This window comes from Lemur catta, chromosome 6 (genome assembly GCF_020740605.2).
Source record: "Lemur catta isolate mLemCat1 chromosome 6, mLemCat1.pri, whole genome shotgun sequence".
In the NCBI taxonomy this organism is placed as follows: domain Eukaryota; kingdom Metazoa; phylum Chordata; class Mammalia; order Primates; family Lemuridae; genus Lemur; species Lemur catta.
Window position 1 is genome coordinate 75,759,202 of NC_059133.1, and position 23,320 is coordinate 75,782,521.

Genomic DNA, 23,320 nt, shown 5'->3' on the forward strand with positions numbered 1-23,320 from the left:
TAAACCATGAAGTGAAACCTACCAAAAATGTATTGATCAAGCAATCACATTTTGGCAACTTATAAACACTTGCAATTTATTTTTTCCCCAGAGGGTGGATAATAACGTTAATTTAAATGAAATGAAATAAAAATTAAATGAAAAAACCCTCAACTATGACAGTAACCAGTGGCATAGCACATCATTATTTGTATAATAATCATTTGGCACTAAGCATGTTCAGAGAAAATAAGTATTTTCAGAGAAGGTGAAGACTACTTACACTTCCCAAGCACAATTATACAAGATCTTTCGTACTGAGAAAACCTAACCCATATAAGAAAGAGAATAACTGTCTCTCAGCATATAGCTAATGGAAACTTCAGCAATATTTTATCCGAAATGATACTTTCTTGTAAAGACTTTATTTCTATATGAAATATAGCAATATGAAGCAATCATATTCCCCCTAAAAAGCATCTTCATATGAATGTATTCATTTTTATGTATTTGTATGAATACAGAAATTCTCTATATAGCTATGTGCTTTTTTTAAACTCTGAGGGTGACAAATGTAAAGTATACTAAATAATCCTCCTCTTGATAAAACTTGAATTAGCTGTTTTAAAAACGCTGTACTATACTTTTAGGTAATAATTATATTTACATAAAATGATAAGCATGGTGAAATGAATACTTACTTTTGGCATCTATTAGCTTCTCTCTTGGTGAAATATCGGAAGACGAAAGTTGTTCCTTTACTTTGGCAACATCTTTTGGATGTAAGAAGTCAAATAAGCTTTGTCCAGTCAAACTAGCCTATTCATAAGGTAGACATTTATTTAATATCAGTACCACATTTTTTCTACATTTCCTAATACAGACATATGATCAATGGTCTTTTTTTGTTAAAGGTTGATTTTTCTCAAGCTCAAAGATACATCCACTACACTACATAACATTAGCTTCGTCACTGGAAGCAGGGTGTTACTTGTAGATTGAAAAAAATACATGTGTACAGAACCGTGCCTGGATATATACACATTATTACAAACAACTAATCACTAATATTCTGTTAAATCTTGTTACTCGTGTTAACATCTCCCAATTCACATGTTACTTCTAAGTCATTATGACTTAAACATTTTTATCCTTGGTAAAAGGAAAGATATTAAATTATAATATAATATGGAAATCACAAAGTATCTGTGATTTTATCATATGACTCAGAGATTTACCATACTGTTAAAAAAAATTACCACACCATTGAAAAACAAAATCCAACTCAGAATACCTCTGACTTCCCGTTAAACTCTCCCAACATGCACAGTCTAGGTCTAGGTCTAGGTCTATGCCTTGGCTTACGCAGTCTCATCACCCAGAATTCATTACCCCGTGTCCATAAACTCAATTCCCTGGCCGTGCCAGCCAATTGCCTTTTACTCCCTACACTCCCTGGACCCCCTAGATTCCCTCTCCCAGCTGGAAGTGTCTTCCTTCCCTTCTCTGCTCATTTTAAAGACTCCCTTCTGACGAGCCTCGCAGACATTCTGCTTCACATGTGAAGCCCTCCCTGACCCACAATGATCACCCCTCCTTCTGAACAACTGTATTACCCAAGTAGCCATTCCTATAGAAGACAGAACAATTGGACAAGCTGACACAAGTATTTAATAGCCTGGACTATTTGGCAGTTAGATATCTCCTACTAAAAAAAAAACTAGCACCTAAGAAAGATTTATGCATCAGTCTATTCTATGTTTGGTTAATATAAGTCTATATCCTGAATTCTCTAAAGCAAAGCAGTTTTCTGAATCTGAAAAGCTGAGGACAAGCCCTGCATCGTGGGAATCTCAACATCCTCCTGCACAGCCAGTGATTCTCTTAAATAGCCTTTGATATGCAAAGTCAGTGTTCAGTCACTAATTCTACATCACTCATTTGGAACTTAAGTGCTACCTTGAACTGTCAGTTATCTCTGTGTGTGTACGTGTATGGTGTTTTCCATCTCTAGTCAGAAGATGGAATTATCAAGAGTCTTGAGTTTTAAAGACTTAAAACTTAAGTCTTTAAAGTTTTTAACTTAATAAGTTAAAAGCCTTGTTAAGTCTTTTAACAAGACTTAAATCATTAAGTCTTGTTTCCCCAGTTATAACCAGCTGCATGATTTACTGGTTTTCAATGCCTCTGTATGTAAGCTCATTAATACCTCTTTCTCTGTTATTTAACTCGTTATCTATGAATGCCTTATATCCCGCCAAACTTGAAAACAGGCTGAAACTAACAAGAGTTATTCAAGATCAAAGCTGTAATCTATGATTTCTATTGCTGGTTTATTCACTCTGATGGATTAGTTTCAATGCTTCAGTTTTTGAGTAGCTGGTTTAAATTAAGTGGTGTTCAGTAATTAGGAGGTAAAGTATTATAATAATTACTAAACCAGTTAAATAAATGGTGCATTTCAGTGGTTGTTGTCAGAGATTAGATTCAAAGCTGTTATGCAATTCATATAACTTAATAAACAATAATGCTATCTCTTGTAGGGAACAGAGAAGGGCAACTAACACTTTCCAGGCAATCCCAAACATGACACCTTATTTAGTCTTTACATCTTGAGAAAGAAGTATAATCATCATTTCTACTTTTTACATAAGAGGAAGGTGAGGCGGCCCAGTAAAATTAAATAACTTGCTGAAGATCAGAAAGTGAACACTAATGTCAGTAATAAAAATCCATACTCTTCCCACACATCTTCCCATCTCTCTTGGAGTTCTAATTTAGCAGAACCTAATATGACATCCCCACAGGAAGAGTTCAGCAAAACAGCTTCAAGATATGTGTTTGCTCAAAAAATTAAACATTGTATGGAAAATATCCTCAGTGTTAGATACCTGATCATAATTTAGTGTTTTGGAGACCGACTTAGAAACGAAGAGAATTCTCCCTCTCTCACATCCAACCACAAATAGGAAGCCTTCTGCAGTCTAGGATTTAAAAAAAGAAAAGTGAATATTTTAAAATATCTTCTGTCTCTTTCACACACATACATATTCAGACTTTGAGGAAATTATTGTGGCAATACAAGTAACAGAGTGGTCGGTCATAGAGCTAGTAAAATTAATTTTAAGAAATTTTCTTAAGACATAAAAAGATTTATAAAGAACGTCAAATTGAATCACAATATAAACTAATGTTTTTGACATGGGAAGTTTAGCCATGGAATATTTAGTTGAGATATTTTCTAATAGTAAAATCAAAATTATCTTTACCAAATTCTACCACAGTGCATACAGAAACTTTGTAAAGATACCAAAACATATCAATAACAACTACTGCTTGTGGAGGTGCTGAGGTGGAAGGAATGTGCAAATTGGGAACAGGAAGCTCTGAAGACCACTTACTGTGTACCTTCTTATACTTTTGGAATAATGATAAGGTGTCACTCATTCTAAACTAAATTTTTAACATGCTCATATATCACCTACTCCCATAAGGTTACCCAGCAAATCCCTGGAGAAGCAACCTTCATGGCAGTAGATGTGTATGGACACACAGGATAAGTCTGGAACTCCCACCTGACACTTCCCTGGACTCATTTTTGCCAACTGGAAACAAACATGAGGTGAATTAGGCAGCTGTGTTCTGTGAGGGCAGAACCAGGGTTATATGAAGTAATGACTGAAAAAAACACTAAAAGATCGGTGAGAAAACTTCAAAAGCATACCATGCATTTAAGGATTAAAATATTTAAAAATCTTTTTTTAATCTGCAAAATATTCTTTATATTCCTGCCAAGAATACTATACTTTAATCAAGCTATTCAAATAAAAGAGTAGCTTTTTTAAAAAATAAAAGAAAAATGGACAAAGATGTATATGAAGAATCTTTCTATTTAATCAGACTATGGCTTAAAGCCCAGTGCGTCAGACAGCACATGACCAAGACACGTACCACCTCGTGGGGGCAGGATAAGCCATATCAATAAAAATATGACCAACTACATGATCATATTTTCCATGTCAAATAAACCTCTAGACAGGGGAGTCTGAAAAGCCATGCATATGAAGTGATGGGGACAGAAATGTCAAAGCATTCACTAACAACTCATCAAGCAAGCAGTGACTGGCTCCTGCAGAGACCATGATCCAGAAGGAATAGGATACTAGGCTTTGAAGGAGGTGGTAACAGTGGGGAATAAATCAGTGGTGAGAGATGAGTGCATTAGGGAGTAGAAAGAGCTAAGCACTAAAGACAAGCTTTGCTCCGTATTTTGGAAAGTGCCTATTCTCTTTCTCCACGTACATTAGCCCTAACTAATGAGACATGGCTACATCTATATTTTAAATTTCTATATTAAATGAAATATGATGTAATATAGAGAAAGTTCTGTATGTTTGTAACAGCAAGCAAACTGAAGAAAATGTTTCCCATTCAAATAAAAATGAAAGCATATATACAACTTAGCCAAATATATCTTTACTTACTTTAAGGATTAAGTGTCTGAGCTCATTATCCTGAATAAATGAAGGTCTATAATTATCTCCTACATAAGAATTTGTCATGCCTAAAAAGAAACAAGTCAAAAGTTACTGAAAATATAGTAGAGAGGGTGATGTGCTAAGTGCTCAATGAACATTAGTAATACTGTTGCTGCTATCGCTGACGATGAGGATGATATTTTCTCTTTTAGCACATTCTAAGAGTCTTCTGTAATCATTTTCTTTCTTCATTACTAGATTAAGATTTCTTACTTTCAGATTGTGAATTCTTAGAATTCCTTATAACTTTATACTCAAATGTGCAGAGTAAGAGCTGTATATAAGAAAGCATTATAATAAAATGTATTTGGAACAATATTTAAGAATCTATGTATAATAGTCCCTCCTTATCTGTGGTTTCAGTTGCACATGGCCAACCACGGTCTACAAATAGGTGAGTACAGTACAATAAGATGTTTTGAGAGAGACCACATTCACATAACTTTTATTACAGTACACTGTTATAATTGTTTTATTTTATTATTAATGTTAATCTCTTACTGTGCCTAAGTTATAAATTAAACTTTATCATAGGTATGTATATATAGGAAAAAATATAGTATGTACAGGGTTCAGTGCTATCTGAGGTTTCAGGCATCTCCTGGGGGTCTTGGAACATATGCTTCATGGATAAGGGGGGACTACTATGGTTATTTTGGTAATTTCTTCGCTTATTAAAACTGACTGTATGAATTACCCTAAATGGGGAAATTCTAAACAAATTTTATGGATTCAGGGGATTTTCCCGTAAGAAAACCCCTTTAACGACCATATGGAGACCACTGTTCTGATACATGCAAAAATGCATATAATAGAAATAAAATAATTCATTTTAAGCCCTAAGCACCAAGTTATTATATTACAATGAAAGTCTCCAAAGCAACTGAAGAGATGTCAAAATGATAAGGAATCATCAGGCCAAAACCAAGGTAAATGTTTGACCTGAGAGGAGTGAGGGAAACACGGAAACCACATTTGTCATGAGGGCATCCACCAACCCGGACATGCAGAGCCCTGCATGGCCACAGAGGGGGCGTAGGGGACAGTCCCCAGGGTACAATTCAGAAGTAAATCAATTTTCCCTCCCTTCTATTCCCCAACCTTGCTAACCCCTGTCCCCTCTTCTGAGAGACTGCAAGAAAAATTGCTCTCGCAAGAGAAAGGTGGGATAACACTCTGACACATTTTAACCACAAATTGGCCCCTGGATGGATCTGCAGCCCAAACTCACCAGCTAACTAAGTGGTGGTGGTGGTGAGGGGAAGATGGGCAGTGGGGTTGCCGGGGTGGGGCAGGGGGGGCATCAGAAAAGTCAAAAACCCCTCACGCTATGATTTGGCAAAGCTTTCTCAGACTCATAGCACTCCCTACGAGCCTGGCATAGGCAAAAGAAAATCTCCTCTATTCTAGGCCTCAAAGAATTCTCCCAAACCATTTCTTGGTGTTATAACTACTACACAGCAGCCCGGTAGGACTACAGCTGAGGAAGGGATGAAAGGCACCGACTCTGCGCGCTAGGCCAGGGTAAAGGAATAGATCACTTTTGAGCAAGGCAGTGACATCTCCAGGTCTGAAGCAAGGCCGGCGCAGCACACACAGCCAAAGTGAGCTGGGGAAACCCTGTCGGTGCACACCAGACAGGATGGCGGTGTGGACGGGCACGTGACCCCTGCACCTCTGCTCAGAAGGGCGACGGGGAAATCTACACGCTGTTCCGGGGAGTCCTCGCTGGATTAGACAGTGCCTCTCCCTCACACCTCTGCCATGACACTTGTCACACGAGGTTCTAATGAACTCTTCCTAGGTCCGTCTCCCTCGTCAGACCATGAACCCCTAGGGGGCAGAGACCTCGTCTCAGTCATCTTGACGTCCCCAGCACAGGAGTGTACTTGATGTTCAGTTCATACTTATCGAACTAGTTGATTTATGGCTTTTCCCTTAGGTCCTCCTTTCCTAAGACATTGCTCATGTGAAAACACTTGGGGAATTTTAGGGTTGCAATCAAATGACCTCTGCTGAACCTGCAGAATTTCACTGCTAAAGGATTTAAGGAAAATATTGCATACAGCTTATGCAAGCCTCAGTTGTGGGTAACAGAGACGCTCATTTCACAATAGACTGTTAGGAAAATAAGATCTCCTGTCATGCTCCCAAGAGGAAACACCAGGAGTCCAGGTTACTGCTGCTCTCCTACAAGACACCTTGACCCGACTTGGCAAGGTCCCTGTTTCGTGCCCATATAATGTCCGTTTCCCTGAAACAGATTCTGCTTGTCCTGGCATGCAGTGTTAGAGATCTAAACTAAGACCCTTGGTCATCCTTTGCAGACCCTTGGTCATCCTTTGCTCATTCCCTTTTTATACTTTTTGAGCCAAATTCCACTATAATCTTTTAGGTCTTTATAATTCTTAACTTTCAGAATCTCCTCTGGGGTCCTTAGCCTGCTACTCTGCCAGGTCTCGTCTTCTCCATACAAATTTACATCAAAAACATTAGTAAACTGAAAACTCAATTCAACTTCCAGTACCCTCCCCCAAGCTGAACTGCGACTATTCTCAAACAAGATACGGTTTCTTTTTTTTTTTTTGAAACAGGGTCTCTCTCTGTTACCTGGGCTAGAGTGCAGTGGCATCGTCATAACTCACTATAACCTCAAACTTTTGGGTGCAAGCGATCTTCCTGCCTCAGCCTCCCAAGCAGCTGGGACTACAGGTGTCAACACCATGCCTGCCTGATTTTTCTATTTTTTGTAGAGACAGGGTCTCACTCTTGCTCAGGCTGGTCTTGAAATCCTGGCCTCAAGCTATACTCTCACCTCAGCCTCCCAGAGTGCTAGGATTACAGGCATGAGCCACCAGGCCCGGCCCCCTCAAACCAGATGTGATTTCTACTACATATACACACATATGGTTTATTACACATCTGTTTAAAATTCAAACTCAGGTCGGGGAACTGCTAAAGTCAGAAATGATCACACACACACCCAGAGGCAGTGGCTGGGACCTCCCTCACCCAACATCTCACACTTGGGAGATTCCTTAGAATAGTAAGGCATAATGCATTTTAAGGCACTATACGTGAATCTGAAGTTTTAAGAGAAATTGCTGAAGTTAAGAAGATTTTTTTCCCAAAGAATAGAAATCTTCCAATAACTTAAAATCACAATAATACTTCACTTCAGAACTTCTACGGTACTGAGAGGTATGAAGGGCAGGAAATATTCTCTTCATACTACACGTGGGAAAACAAGAAGAAATGTAAATACTTTCTAAGGTCAGTCACATAGGAAGCTTTGCATAAAGCTTCGCTTTTATTAGAACCAAGTTTTCTGACATCTAATTTAGGATTCTCTCCACAGACTATGGACACGTGTCAAAATTAATGCCTTTAAAGCTGAAAGATACATTTGTACAGAATCTCCACAGCCGATAACAACAAAATCAACCAGAGACCTCGATGACAGAGAAGACTTCACAAACCCAAGTGTGAAGCCATCTTCAAACTCACCTTTTAAAGATTTCAAGTGCTGAACAGCCATTCTTAAAACTGAGAGTTTGTCCGGTTTACGTGCCACGGGTTTGCACTGAGGAATCATTGCGGACAGTTCTTCAATCAGGTTATTCATTTTATCTCTCCGCCGCTTTTCGGTTTGGCTATGAGCTTCTCTACAAGGGAAAAAGCGCCTCCTTTATACGTAACACTTAGCAGCCCCCCAGTCCCCCCAGAGGCTCTGGCTGGCTGGAGCAGGGCTGGCCCCGCGAGCACACACTGCTCTTCCTCTCAGCTCGGGCCCTGCAGGTGCCAACGAAGGACGAGGAAAGAGCTGCTGGGAGCACGAACAGCACTCATAAAACTCATTGCCCTTCAGTCCCACCCTACCTTATCTCCTGGAGCTTTCCAGAACAAAGCCATGTGTCTGAGAGCCAGGGTGGTTTTCCTGCCTCCCTCCAGTCTTAGAGGAAGAGATGGGTGCCCTTCTGTTCCCAGCTAGCTCCTCTCCAGTGTCTGTGTAAACAGGTGTCAGCATCTTAACCTCATTCTCTTCACAGCCCCTTATCCTGGGTCTACAGACATGCTCGCATCTCCTCTCTCTGAAAAAATACACTTTCCTTACTTCTAGTTGCCTTCCATTCTCACTAAGGTCCCTGAAAGAGGGCGGTCTCCACTCCCAGGTGCGTCTCCACCTACAAAATCAACCTCCCACGAGCCCCGTCCCGCTGACACTATGCTGCAAGGATCATCTTCTCTCTCGCCATCCCTCACTGATCCTGGCCTTGAATTTGACCCTGCTGACATTCTGCTGAATCCTAGCTCTAATTGTAGAAATCTAGAACTGTAGATTCTAGTTCTTAAAATATTTCTGAAATACATCTTCTCCTTCTCCCCATCTGCTCTGTCATTGCCTTAATTTAGGCCCATTGCATTACCCCGAAAGTCTTTCAAACGGATGCTCCTTCTGGTATCTTCCTTTCCCAGTCTATCCTGCAACTTTTAGAATTATTCTAAAACAAATCAAACCATCTAATCCCATTGCACAAAACTGTTCACTGCATTTCTGCTGCCTGTGAGGAACCGCCAGAGTCCCTAATTACATGCCCCAATCTCCAGTTTCATCATCTCTCCATGTCTTTTCCCAACAGCTCCACACAGCAGCAAAGCCCAACAACTTGCGAGTCCTCACACATGCCATGTTCTCTCACATCTCTATGCCTTAACCTTTACTAGGCTTAGAAAGTCCTTCCTTTCTATGTTCTTAGAAAAATCTTATTCTTTCTTCAAAACCCAGCTCAGTTAGTCTCCTGGGAAGCTTTCTCTGATGACCACATGATTAATCACTTCCCTCTGTAAGCTACACCGGTACCTTTTATACCTCTACCATATCTCAACAAATCTAAGATGCCATCAATTGTTAAGACGCACTATTATTTAATGCATCCCTAGAGAAAGAAATGCTGCCAATTAACAGGAAGATGCCACTGAAGACAAGACATTTCCACGGACAATAAAATGTAGAGGAAAAAAGTATATCTGAGATTTCAAGAACTATGCAGTTGCACTTCTCATGCTTTGCTGTAAACATGTGTCTCCCTCTCCCACAACACTTAGATCATGGCAACTCCAGAATTTCTATACAAGAAGAGCTTAGCGAGGCAATGTGATAGGAAAGTGTGATCAGTGGGAGACTTGCCCCGATCTGTTTTTATAGAGACTTTAAATTAGGTGAAAGAAAAGATAATTTTCCCAGATAAAAGAGTGTGTGTGTGGGTAAGAGGAGCACCAACGGAGATCGAGGGAGCTATAACAACCCTGCCCTCCCCGACCAGTCACCCCGACAATGCCATTCCTAGAACGAAATATGTACTTCTGGGCAAACAGGATGGAATTCAAATCACATGTGTATTTACTCAAAATTTAGCTCTCTACTCATACTTTGGTCTATTTATCAGCGATTAGATTAAAATTGTATGATTAAAGGAATGTTGGAGTTACGCTCCTGTTAGAATGGTCACCTCTTTTTTTTACCAGTATCACCCACCAGCACGGACAGCTGCCATGGACAGAGACGCCCGATTCCAGGAATGAACAGCAGAAGAATGGGGGAAGGGGTCTCTCCCATAGCCAGGATTTGGAGGGAGATGAGAGCAAGGTGGGGACTAAGACTTCTCTCAAGAACAGTGAATGATGATGGGGGAAGCCAGGAAACCCAGAGGAAAGTGAAACAACCAGCATTTGCATAAGCTGCTTTGCTTGAAGGAGCCGCAACTGAAAAGATTTCCAGAGGATTTTATTAAGGAAGGGCATGTTTATTCAGAAGCCTGTTCTCTGCTTAATAATTCCTCAGGGCTCTGGCTCCTAATTCTTTGTTCAGTTACTACCACTTTGAACCATGACTGTGTTTTGTAGAACCATATCAGAAATCAGAATAAATGGAGAAAAAGCAAAACTTAGATTTGGCCAAGTTGTCAGATGCAGAAAAAATTACTGTTGTTGTTGAAAGAATGTGTTAAAACAACTGACAAAGAATGTGTGATGATGGATTTCTAATAATCGGATACCCTTCATAAGTAATTCTGATCTGTTTATATCATGAATCAGTTTTTCTTTCGCACTTAAAGAAAATAGTAGTTATTTTTAATAAACAGCTACTCGAAGAGAAATTTAAAGGCATAAAAGCCAAAATGTTATTCAAGCAGCTAGAAAAGTATCTTAACAGTGCCTGATAACACTGCTTCTCAGAGCATCACCAGAGAGAAAAGCCTAATATTTACCAACCCATCCTATCTTGACGTCACCTTTACCTTTGGCTAAGGGCCTGTGTGTGCAACCTTGTCCACCCACCAGGTGCCATCTCAACAAGTCAATGTACCTGAAGGACTTCATTTTTACTTGTTGGTCACCATCTTCCATTCTACAAAAAAGCAGGATAAAATATCAAACTACTGGAAATAGCTTTTCTGTAATTCTTGAGAGAGAAATAAACGTGAGATTAAGTCCAAGCATGCTAATTCCTATTAAATCTTGCGCTGTAAATGCTACCTTGAGCACCTAATGACCAGAAATGATTATTACTGTCTACATGAGCTGTTCTATTAATGCTGACAGGTAACATCATTCCCATAAGGGCAATAAAACCTATGTTAACTGACAATGAACAATAATTAGTGCTCTATTTAGAAATGCTCTCGTGCCAATCTTAAGAATAAAATTTTCATAGAATTAACATTAAATAAAATAAATATTTTTAAAACCACTGATGGCTTAACCAAAAACTTTGTGACAGCCATATTAAAACAGCCTGAAAATGGAATAAGAATCTCAGACCTTTAATCAAAAGGAATTTATTTTGCCAAAAAAATCCATCTGGATGGTAAGAAATATTGAAAACTGAGAACTCTGATCACTTTCCAATAATATTAATTTTCACATTAGTATAGATCCCAGCATCAGAAATGTACTCACCAGACCAGTACTGATATGAAATACAATGATGGTGATAGAAGACCTTCAACATTAAAAATTTACACAGGCTTAGTTTTCTTAAAAAATTAAGTTTTTAAAAAATATAATTTCAAATGTATCATTTTGTAAGGGATTTGAAAAATTCAGGGCAAAGCACCCATAATCCCACCTGGAAATAATAACAGGTAACATTTTAATGTGCCGCCTTCCAGTCTCTTTCCTAAACATGTAGATACAACTATTTAACTTAGCCATGGTGGGGGCGGTGTGTGTGTGCACGTGTGTGTGTGTGTGTGTGTGTGTGTGTGTGTGTGTGTGTGTAGTTGTGTGGATATTTATGTTCTACATAGACAATAAACAAAATTCAGATCATAGTGTATAACTTTTCATGTCTTGTCTTATTCACTAAAAACTGTAACATGAATTTATAATTTAATTTTCCCATAGTTTCAAATATTCTTGGATAACATGATTTAAAATGATTAAATAGTGGGCCACTGATTAGCTATCCCATAATTAATTTATTTACTTGCTACTGTTGGATACTTTAATATCATAATATTTTCAGTATTATAAATGATATGGCTAATAAACTGTAGTGCATGCATCTTTGTACTCTAGGGTAACTTTCTACAAATACAACTTATGGATAACTATTTTAAGGATTCCTATTTATGTTACCAAATTTCCCTCTTGAAAGACTTAAAATGAACATTTTCCAGGCTTTGAAAAAAGTTGGCCTAGTTTTGAACTATTTTATTCATTTGAACTCTGAGTTTTTAATAATTTTTTTACTTAAAAAAGATATTGCTGTTTATAGAAAATTTAATCAAATTTATGGAGAGATGCTCATAAATATTCCAAATAAAAAGGACCACGAAGATATAAGCTTAATCAGGCGGTGCTTTTCCTTCTCACTGTCTAAATAAAGAAGAGTTTTCACATTTACGGCACTTTATCAAAAATATTTTCACATATGTTATGTGAGTCTCAGGACATAGTGATGCAGCTATTACTATGCCCATTTTACAGATGAAAGAACTGAGGCCCAGTAAAGTGGATGACTGCTCAAGGTTATGTAACTAAGAGGAGGCCAAGTGACACTTACTCTATGCAGGTTGGTGTACCTTCCACTACACCTTGCAATTTCTCTCACCATTGTCAGTCTGCTGTGTGATTGGCACATATAAAATTAAAGGGCTTCTCTGAAGCAAAAGAGAGTATCAGATTAAGTCAGCTTCTTTTTAGCCTGACTTCATATTAAGGGAATAAAACAGAAAACAATTATGCAAGTGAATGATTTTCTTCCTAATGGTCTGGAATTATACACAGTCATCCCTCAGTATCTGGGGGGTGGGGGAAAGACTGGTTCTAGGACCTGCCACGGATACCAAACTCCAAGGATTCCTTATATAAAACAGCACAGTATTTTCATATAACCCATGCACATCCTCCTGTATACTTTAAATCATCTCTAGATTACTTATAATACCTAATACAATGTAAATGCTATGTAAATAGTAGTTATACTATATTGTATAGGGAATAATGACAAGAAAAAAGTTTGGACATGTTTAGTACAGACCCAATTTTTATTTTCAATCTTTGGTTGGTTGAATCCATGGATGTGGGACCCACCAATACAGAGAGCTGACTGTATACATATATATTACTTTACTTTTGAAAAGTAAAGTTTGGCTTTTTAAAATCATGCCTTTGCTTTGATTGTCAGTGTTTTAGCAAACGAACTCACTGAGTGAACCTGCCTCCTTAATGAAATTTAAATATACTGTACTTATGAAATCCAAAGACCCTTTTATATTACGGTCCCTGGTAGAATAGAATAAAGGCATGATCTTGTTAATCAAACAATTCATTTCTTTGTTTGTAGCACAAACCTAGATAATTAGCAAATATGCTATTTGTATATTTTCTCCATGCCGGCATTTGGTCTATAGTCATATTTTTACAAACAGATTTGAATAAGCTTTCTGATATTAATAATATCCACATTATTTAGACACATTTTCTTAGTATAACATCTTACACTACAGTAACATAATAATTATTCCAAAACTCAGTGCAAGGTCTCCTTGAAAACTACTTTCACTGCATTTTGAATGAAAGGTAGGCACTCTTCCTAAACCAAACAAAGGCAAATGAAGTCAGAAGCAGATACAATCTCAAAATAGTCTCCAGATTCACCACTTTTCATGAGTCCCTGTCTCTGAACTTGCTCCCTCGGGTGTCTGAGCTGCCACACCCACCTCAGAGTCACGCCTTCTCTCATTTGGGGCAGGCTTCCCCTCCACCTTCTACTACTACTACTTCTACTTTAAGTCACTGCACTTCCAGAGCGCACCCTCAGCCCCCAGTCTTCCCAATCCATACGCCTCTTCCAGAGATGTCGCCCACACCCGTCACTTCAAGTGCTTCTTGTACGTTACTGACATCTGAAACTTTATCTCCAGGCCAGGCTTCAACCATGAGTTCTAAACTCTTGTGTCCTACTTGAAGGTTCCATAAATATCCCATTCTTAGTGTGTCCACAAGTGAACTCATCATCTTTCCCTCAATCTCAGTGAGTGAAAATACCACTCTCCCTGGAGAAGCCCAAGTTGGAAAACTTGGACGCTTTTTATATCCTTTCTCCCCCCAAGCAACAGTCATGAAGTCTTAGGGATCCTGTCTTCTAAATGTGTCACATGTCCCCTCCTTTCCCTGCCTGTCCTGTTCAGGGCCACTCTCTTTGACCAATGTCCAGAAAACCTAATCCCGAGCAAAAGCTGTGTAGCTGCTCCCTCTGCTTGCTGAGTTTTCCTCTGTTAGCCCATCCTCCATGCTGTGTCCAGGTCGATTGTTTGCAAATGTGAATCTGTGCCACTCACACCTACTAGGATGGGTATAATTTAAAAACTGAAAATAGTATCAGCAAGGATGTGGGAAAACTAGAACCCTTCTACACTGCTGATGGGAACATAAAATGATGCAGCCACTGTGGAAAACAGTTTAGCAGTTCCTCAAAAACTAAACAGAATTAAAAACTAAACAGAATTACAAAACTAAACAGAATTATCATATGACCCAGCAACTCTACTCCTAGTTACATATCCAAAAGAATTGAAAACAGCGACTCCAACAGGTATTTGTACACCAATGTTCATAGCACCATTATTCACAATAGTCAAAAAGTGGAAATAACCCAAGCGGCCATCAACAGAGGAACGGACAAACAAAATAAGGTGTATACACACAATGGAATATTATTCAGCCATAAATAGGAATGAAATTCTGATATATGCTAGAATACGGATGAACCTTGAAATAAATGAAATAAGCCAGACACAAAAGGACAAATATATGATTCCACTTATATAAAATATCTAGAATATGCAAATTCATAGTTTCTGTTTGGGGTAATGGAAAAATTTTAGAAATGGGTGGTAGCGATGGGTCCACAGCACTGAACATAATTGAAGCCAATGAATTGTACACTTAAAAGGGCTTTGAATGGCAAATTTCATGATATATATAATTTACCATAACAAAAAAAGGTGAAAAAAAAAGGGAAGAAGCAAGCAATTTTTTAAAAAATATAAATCTGATCAAGTTCCTCTCATGCTTAGAATCCTTCAGTTCTCCTAATGCATTCAAGATCATTTTCGGATTCTCTACTTCAGCAGACCTTCACGGCCTAGTTCATGTTTATCTCTGAAATCTCATAGATCACCCATCTCTAAGTGCACCCTCTGCTCTACTGTGACAGCCACTTGTCTCCTCATCAGCGGTACCAAACTGCCTACCTGTCCTTGTGCACAACTGTTCCTTCTACCTAAAATACCTCCTCCACTCCTGCTCTGTGGACTCATTTCTAGTCTTCATTTAACACTTAGAGCTTAAGTCAACTTCTCCAGGAAGCTTCACTCCTGATCCCAATCTTGTTTAAATGCCCAACTTTCTTTGTTGCTGTAGTACACAGGGTCTCTATTATAGCAGTTATCATGATGTATCATAACTATCTCCCACTTGTATATGTTTTTTATATCTTATCTATCTCTCTTCCTCCAATTCTACTGAGTGTCACACAGTAGGTACTTAGTAAATGTTTAATGACTCCATTCCACAGAACTTCATCAAAGACCCTTTTAAAGAACCAGCTCTCCACTCAAAACCAACAGTGCCACAGAAAAGGTGAACATTTTCATACACCCTCTTTGTTTAAAAAAGGCTACATGAGTGCAGTCAGCCTCTTATCTATGGACTGGCTTTCGTGCCCTGAGCCTCTGGGAAGGACACTAAATGATGCACTTTGTAAAATCCTTAAAGTACTTTGACATCCAAAATCTCATTAACAGGAATAGAAAATGGTGAGATAAAAGGAGGACTGGGCAGAACGGAGAGGCTCTGGAATAGATAATGAGCAAACCAGTGGGATGTACACTTTCTTTCCACTACCATCTATGCCCTCTTCAAATAGGGGACGGAATATGTCAAAGATGGTCCAGGACTTACCTGCTGCCACTGGATGCTGATATTTCTATCCTTGTTGAAAGAAGATAGGTAAAGGGATTCTGAGAAAGCTTTTCCACCACTTTTTCTGTCATGATTCCTGACCTGGAAGGAAGGAGGCTTTGGGTCACCCCCTACCCAGACATTCTAGGAAACAGGACAGCATGATTGTCCTCATGTACAAGAAGTATCTTCCCTGTCCAGCTACAGAGAGACAGGAAGCTGGGTGCAGCGAAGAAAATGCCACACCAGGAATCAAGTATTTTAACTAGTTGTGTGATGTTGGACAAGCTGCTTCTTCATTTTCTATAATGTGGGAGGTTACCTACATAATCTTTAGTGTGTTGCTTGCTGCCAAAAAATAATCATTTGTCAGTACCTTGCATGCTTCTAATATCTCCCTGAGCACTGACCACATCATCACATTGACCCCCAAAACCAGTGTAAGGTCTCAGCCATGGCCCCATGAGACATAAAACTGTGCTACTTCTAGCATTCACTGTTCCCATTTCAACTGCCACAATCTTATTTAGATACTAAGAAAGAACGGTGCTGCTTATGATTCTGAAGAATAAGGAAGAAAATAAAAAGGACTAACAGTCACTTCCAGCTCAAGGTAAGTGGGGACTCTTAACTGATAATTTAGGATAGAAAACAGAAAACAGCTCTAGACAGTCACTTGATCCACTGTGGTTTTCATGAGCATCCAAGATAATGAAGCAGACTAATACAGACAACCAAAAACAGTAAACAATCTCCCAATCTCTTATACATGGCTTGGGAAGTGCTTTGGTATTTACATTTGAATAACACTGATTCTGCTGTCTTGGGAATTGAAGCTAAATTATAAAGTGTATTGGGAAGAACTAAGTTAAAAAGAACTAGGATGTTTCATTATGTCCTCATATCAACCCCCAGCTCAGAACTTTTCCCTTCATTCATGATGAATTATCATCAACTTTCACATATATGTAAAGCAAAAGCCTAAGATGAGTTGCTCTAAACTGCTATCATTATTTTCCCCTGATGTGACTGACTGATTGATTGACAGGATCTCACTATGGCACCCAGGCTGGTCTCAAATTCCTGGGCTCAAGCGATCCTCCCGCCTCAGCCTCCTGAGTAGCTAGGACTACAGGTGCGTGCCACCATGCCCAGCTTGCCCTAATCCTTACAACATATAAGCCCTAGTTTTTGGGAAGTCATTAAAGAATATTTGGGGTTGCAAGCTACAGAAAACAATAAAAATAAATAAGGAAATAGTAAGTATTCTCAACATTATTATCTACTTGGCTTAATAAATATAGAAAACAAGACTTACACGATTAAACTGACCACCGACAACCAAGGGTTGGTTATTATATACATGATGAGTAAGGTAAGAAGCAATTATTATTTTAATCCGAACACGTAAGATGTTTTCCTCATGGTTAAGTATTTTGATAAGGAAGGCAAGTATATTACCAAGACCACAAACATTAAGCAAATTAGCCTTATGTTCCTACATCTCTTTTGGACTCCAGTTGACCCTCCCGGATACCTAATAATCTTCAGAGTTGGATGGAAAAGTTCCATGTCAAACAATGACAGAAGTAGCAGTTGGGTGGATAAATAATTGCCCGTGTACTTTTGAAATGCATGTACTTAGAAATAATTAATGATTTAAAAAGGAATATTTTTCTCTTCTCTCTAGACTCGAAGATTTCATGGGGTTGGAGGAAAAAAGACACTTACTGGGATGGGTCTGAATCACTTCCTTTGCGTTTTCTTGGAAACTCTGTCACAGGTGAGCTGAAGCATCCAACAGCTGTTGGTTTTGTCCCTGGGCTCACGTGACTGGGAACCCCAGGAGCAACGCACTGGTTCTCCTCCATCGACACTTTGCCTGTGAGAGATAAAGCACAATCAGATGTTCATTTTCAACGTTAACTTTTATTTTATACGTATCCATATCACAGATTTCTGTGACTTTCCTATCTTGACATTTTAAAGATACGAGTCAAAGACAACATAACAGAATGAAAGACTAATTAGACTCAAATGTTAGTTACAAATGTTAGTCTGTATTTTTACTTTTCCCGTCTAACTGTAAAAAGAAATTTGAATATTGTAGAAAATATTGAAAACACAAAAAAGTAGAAAGGAAGGGGAAAAACCAAATTTCACCAACCAAAGTTACAATTTTGAGATGTTTCTTTTTAGAATTTTTTTCTATAGTTATCACTAAAGTAATTGGAATGATGGAGTATACAGTAGTCCCCTCTTAGCCAAGATTTTGCTGTCCACAGTATCAATTACAATGGTCAAACTCAGTCTCAAAATATTAATGGTAAATTCCAGAAATGCACAATTCATAAGTTTTAAATTGTGTACCGCCATTCTGAGTAGCATGATGAAATCTCACACCATCCCAGTCCGTCCCCACCCAGGATGTGAATCCTTCCTTTGTGCAGTGTACATACTACCTTCCCCTTGGTCACTCAGCCATCCTGGTTATCAGATCCACTGTTGCAGGATCACAGTGCTGTGCTCAAGGAACCCTTATTTTACTGAATAGTGGCCCCAAAGTGCAATAGTAGTGAGGCTGGCACATTGTTATCATTGCTCTATGTTATTACTGTTATTAATCTCTTACTGTGCCTCATTTATAAATTAAACTTTATCATAGATATGTATGTATAGGAAAAAACAGAGTATATATAGGGTTTGGTACTATCTGTAGTTTCAGGCATCCACTGGGGGTCTTGGAATGTATCCCCCCCTGGATTGGGGGGAACTGTAGTCTGCTATATTTACATATCATTGTGACATATTAAAATAATAATTTTCCAATGTTACTACAAATTCTTTGTATTGATTCAAATGGCTGCATAATATGCCATAATGTAGATGTATTATAGTTACTTAACAACTCTCCTGTTGTTAGAATCTATGTTTGCTTTTTTTTTTTTGCCACCATAAATGTGTATTTTGATACATAAAGCTTTTTATGTACTTCTTGTTAGTAATTTTGGATAGCACCCCAGAAATGGGTTAATGGGGTCAAGGGACATGAATATTTTTAACCCTGAATTGCTAAATATGATTTTTAAAAATCCTTTCATCTCATTATAGGCCAAGCTCATTCATGAACAAAAACACAAAAATCTTAACAAAATATTGGCAAACAAAATTCAGAAATGTATACAAAGAATTATCTGTCATGACCAAGACAGTTTTATCCCAGGAATGCAAGAGTGGTTTAATATCAGTATATTAATGAATATAATTTGCCACAATAATGAATGGAAAAACTAATGACTATCGCAATCAATGTAGAAATATTAATGAAGAAAGATTCTCTTTAAGATCAGAAACAGAAACATCCTTTTTCAACAGCATATTAGAAGACATGCCAATGGAATAAGGCAAGAAAAAGATATATGAACTATAAAAATAGGAAAGGAAGAAAATTATCTTTTTTGCTATTACTGGGAAATGATATAATTGATCATATAGCAAACCCTATAAAAATCATTAAAATTAGAGGAGATAGCAAGTTGGCTGTATGTAAAATCAACATATAAGAATCAATTGCCTTTCTGTCCAAATACACACTATGAAAATGATATTAAAAAGATATAACTTATAACCTCAATAAAGTGTCTAAAGAATAAATCTAAAAAATGTATAATATCTTTATGAAAAAATTTATAAACTTTTATATAAAATATTTTAAAAGATCCAAATAAATGGAAAGATATGCCAGGCTTTTGGATTGGAAGCCTCAATATAATAAAGATGTAAACTTTCCTAAAATAGATAGATGTGCAATTCCTCTCAAAATACTTAATTTTTTGGTGGAATTTCACAAGCTGAATATAAAATGTATACGAAAGTGCAATGGGTCATGAATGGGCAAGGAAAAGGTGGGAGGATTGGCCCTACCAGATATCAAGACTAACTATAAAGCTATAGTAATTAAGACAGTGTGGTGCTAGTGTGAGAATAGACAGACCACTGGAAAATCAGAGAGCCCAGACATGTATATACAGACATCTGCTAAATATCAAAGGTGGTATTTCAGATCAATGTGGGAAAAACAGCTTTTTAATAAATGGTGGTCCTGGGCCAACTGGCTTTCTGCATGGAAAAGGATGAAATTGGACACTCTGTGTTATACCATATATAAACATCGATTCAACTGGATTCAATACTTAAATGTAAACAACAAAAATATAATACAGAATACTTTGCTATGGTTTGGACATTTGTATCCCTCCAAAATTCATGTTGAAACTTAATCCCCAATTCAACAGTAGTAAGAGGTAGGGCCTTCAGGAAGTGATTAGGCCATGAGGGCTCCACCCTCATGGATGGGATTAGTGCCCTTGTAAAAGAGCTGAGAGAGCAAGTTCGTCTCCTCCATCTGTTCTGCCATGAGAAGATACCATGAGAAAGCGCCATATTAGAAGCAAAGAGAGCGAGCGCTCACCAGACCCTGAACCTGCCAGTGCCTTGACCTTGGACTTCCCAGCCTCTAGAACTGGCAGAAATAGCTATCTATTGTTTATAAATTATCCAAGCTAAGGCATTTTGTTATAGCTGCACAGGCTAAGACAACTCTAGAAGAGAAAGAATATCTTGATCTTACTGCAGTAGAAAGAAATTTCCCTAGACATAAAAAGTAAAAGCAATAAAGGAAAAAACTGATAAATACGACCATCTTTAAGTTAATGTTGATCAAAATACACTATAAAGACAGTGAAACCACAAGCCACAAACTGAGAAAAGATACTTGTTACATATATAAACAACAAATGGTTAATACTAGATTATACAGATTCAATTATTGGAATCAATACGACCAACAATCCAACAGAAAACTGTATAAAATACTTGAATGGGTACTTCATAAAAGACATTCCAACTGTCAATATATAAATTAAAAGATACTCAATCTCATTAGTAATCAGAAAAATACAAAAGAAACTATAGTGATACACTAATACATGACGACTACAACTGCAAAGTCTGATGATAGCAACTGTTGATGAGGATGTGGAGCAATGGGAACGCTCATGCTCTGCTGGTAGAAATGAAAATCGCTACAACTGCTTTAGAAACCATTTTGCATGACCTAATACAGTTGAAAACATACATATCATATGACTCAGCATTCCACTCCTAGGTATATGAAAAAATTCTGTATTAGGAGGTATATGAGAAATACATTAACAGCATTACTTGTAAATAAACAACAACAAAAACAAAAACCTGAAAAAAACAGAAACTTTTAAAATTTCCATGAGCAGAATGGATAAACTGTCTAGTCACTGAATGGAATACTAACAGCAGCAAAAATGAATGAAGTCCAGCTATACTCATCAACATGGATGAATCTCAAAAAACATCACGCTGAGGGGAAAAAAGTCATAGTCAAAAACATATAGCATTAAAAAAAATGTATACAAAGTTCAAAAACAAGTAAAACTAAGAACAAAAAAAAGTAAAACTAATCAATGTGTTTTTAAGAGGTATCTACATGGGTTGCCACCGTATATAGAACAGCAAGGGAGCAGTTAATACAAAAGTCAGAATAGTGGTTGTCTTTGGGAGAAGAAAGGCAGGTATAACCAGTGAGGGACATACAGGGTTGTCTAAGGAATTCATGTTCTACTTCTTTTGGAAATTTTTATTTTGGTTTTATTCTTTAAACAACACACATAATTTTTACCATCCTCTGTAGGCATAATAGGTCTCACAATAAAGAGGTAGAGAGACTAATTTTACCAGTGATCATGGGCCACTTGGGAATTAAGTTTCCAATGTATGGTATCCCAAGGTTTCCAGGGTTGGACTCTCTAAATGGGACTGACTCAGGATTACATACCACATGAGATTAAATATGGTTTCAGCTCCTAGACTTCATTCTAAGGGCTTTTGAATGGCAGGACACCATCTGTCTCCACAGGAAAAATATAGGAAACTTCTTATATCAAAGAGCAAATCAAAAGGAAAAATTCACTAACATTGAACCAACCACAGCACACCCTGAAATATATATCCGACTCCTGACCATTCCACCCACCCCTCCAACACACACTCAAGTACATTCTTTCCCTCACATAAATTCAGAGAAAGAAATCAAATCAAATCTAGGAGGCATAATCATTACATGTTTTATCCTACTTCCTTGTTAACCTTTAAAATAAGAAATAGATTATCTTTAGGCAGGCAGAATAATCTTTTCATAGAATCGAAATCTGACGTTTTAAGTGTCTTTATGTTCCTTAATGGGTGGGGAATACCCCCTATAATTAGCTATGCTCTATCAAGTCTGGCTGTCAGTAGAAGTATATTCAAAACAGAGTGCTTTCTGTAAACAAAAGGACAATCTGGGTTAGTGGGACTACCTAGTTCTAGAAGAAAGGATTTGTTCTTTGGAAACAATTTAACCTTCATGTAGTGGATTCTTATCTGTTAGGAGGTGACTCATAATTTAAAGAGCAAAGATTTCATTCTTAACCTTCCAGTTGGCTTGACTTTCAGCCTCCACATATACTTCTTTAGAAGATGAAACCATGTGTTAGAAATTGAAATTCAGCTCTGCTTTTATATAGCTCGCTCTGGAGGTGTATAATTTAATATTTTGATACTGTCTTCTCTCATGCCGAATTGAGTCACTTCTCAATGGCAAACGTAATATGTGTTATTTAACACTCAATAAAATAATTCAGAATTTAGGTTGAACAAGGATATTGTGATTGTCTTTTACAAAGGAAGTTTGTGATTTTGTTTAAAATGAGATGAGCATTAAAATCTCACTCCACTTTGGGTGCATCTCCCTGTTGATGGCAATCAATCTCACAATATTTTAAAGGTCTACCATTTAGTATCAATGTCTCACGGCCAGAAATAAATTGTGGGAAATGAGCATCTGTTTGAAAGTCATAAGCAGGGGAGGCCAGGTTTAGGCCACTTGGTTTAGGCTCATAGTTACAAAAGGATTTGAATTTAGAATTTGACCTTATGCTTGAAAGAGAATATACACATACAAACTCACAAAAGCCATGGCAGAATGGACAACATTCACTTTTCATACAATTTCAAAACTTTTGTTCCATGACCTACTTCTATTGCCAATAATGTGCTACATATTAAAACTTATGTAAAATTTTGTCTTGTGAATAACTTTTTGTTAAAAATTATTTGCTCAATATAAACATTTAAATTACTCCCTTAAAAAATGAAAGAGGCCTTTGCTTTCTTAATTTCTGAGAATCATACACAGAAACTCTTCTTAGTCTATCCTACCCACTATCTTCTTGGTACTAATTTTTTTTTGGACAAAT

The 23,320-nt window shown here is 37.7% G+C and overlaps 1 protein-coding gene across 4 annotated transcripts in view; it reads right to left on the reverse strand.

Annotated features, from left to right (window-relative positions):
* Positions 1 to 23,320, reverse strand: part of ARNTL2 (aryl hydrocarbon receptor nuclear translocator like 2) — a 77,961-nt gene that overhangs the window by 34,551 nt on the left and 20,090 nt on the right. The window contains exons 2-8 of one of the 4 annotated variants that reach the window (XM_045554146.1): positions 17,721 to 17,871; positions 15,990 to 16,091; positions 10,885 to 10,926; positions 8,025 to 8,182; positions 4,464 to 4,543; positions 2,871 to 2,963; positions 681 to 798 (exon numbers count right to left, since the gene is read on the reverse strand). In XM_045554146.1, coding sequence (XP_045410102.1) covers positions 681 to 798; positions 2,871 to 2,963; positions 4,464 to 4,543; positions 8,025 to 8,182; positions 10,885 to 10,926; positions 15,990 to 16,091; positions 17,721 to 17,871 — 744 coding nt within the window. The remainder of the gene's footprint in view (positions 1 to 680; positions 799 to 2,870; positions 2,964 to 4,463; positions 4,544 to 8,024; positions 8,183 to 10,884; positions 10,927 to 15,989; positions 16,092 to 17,720; positions 17,872 to 23,320) is intronic. The other 3 variants (XM_045554148.1, XM_045554147.1, XM_045554149.1) reach the window with 3 other exon arrangements.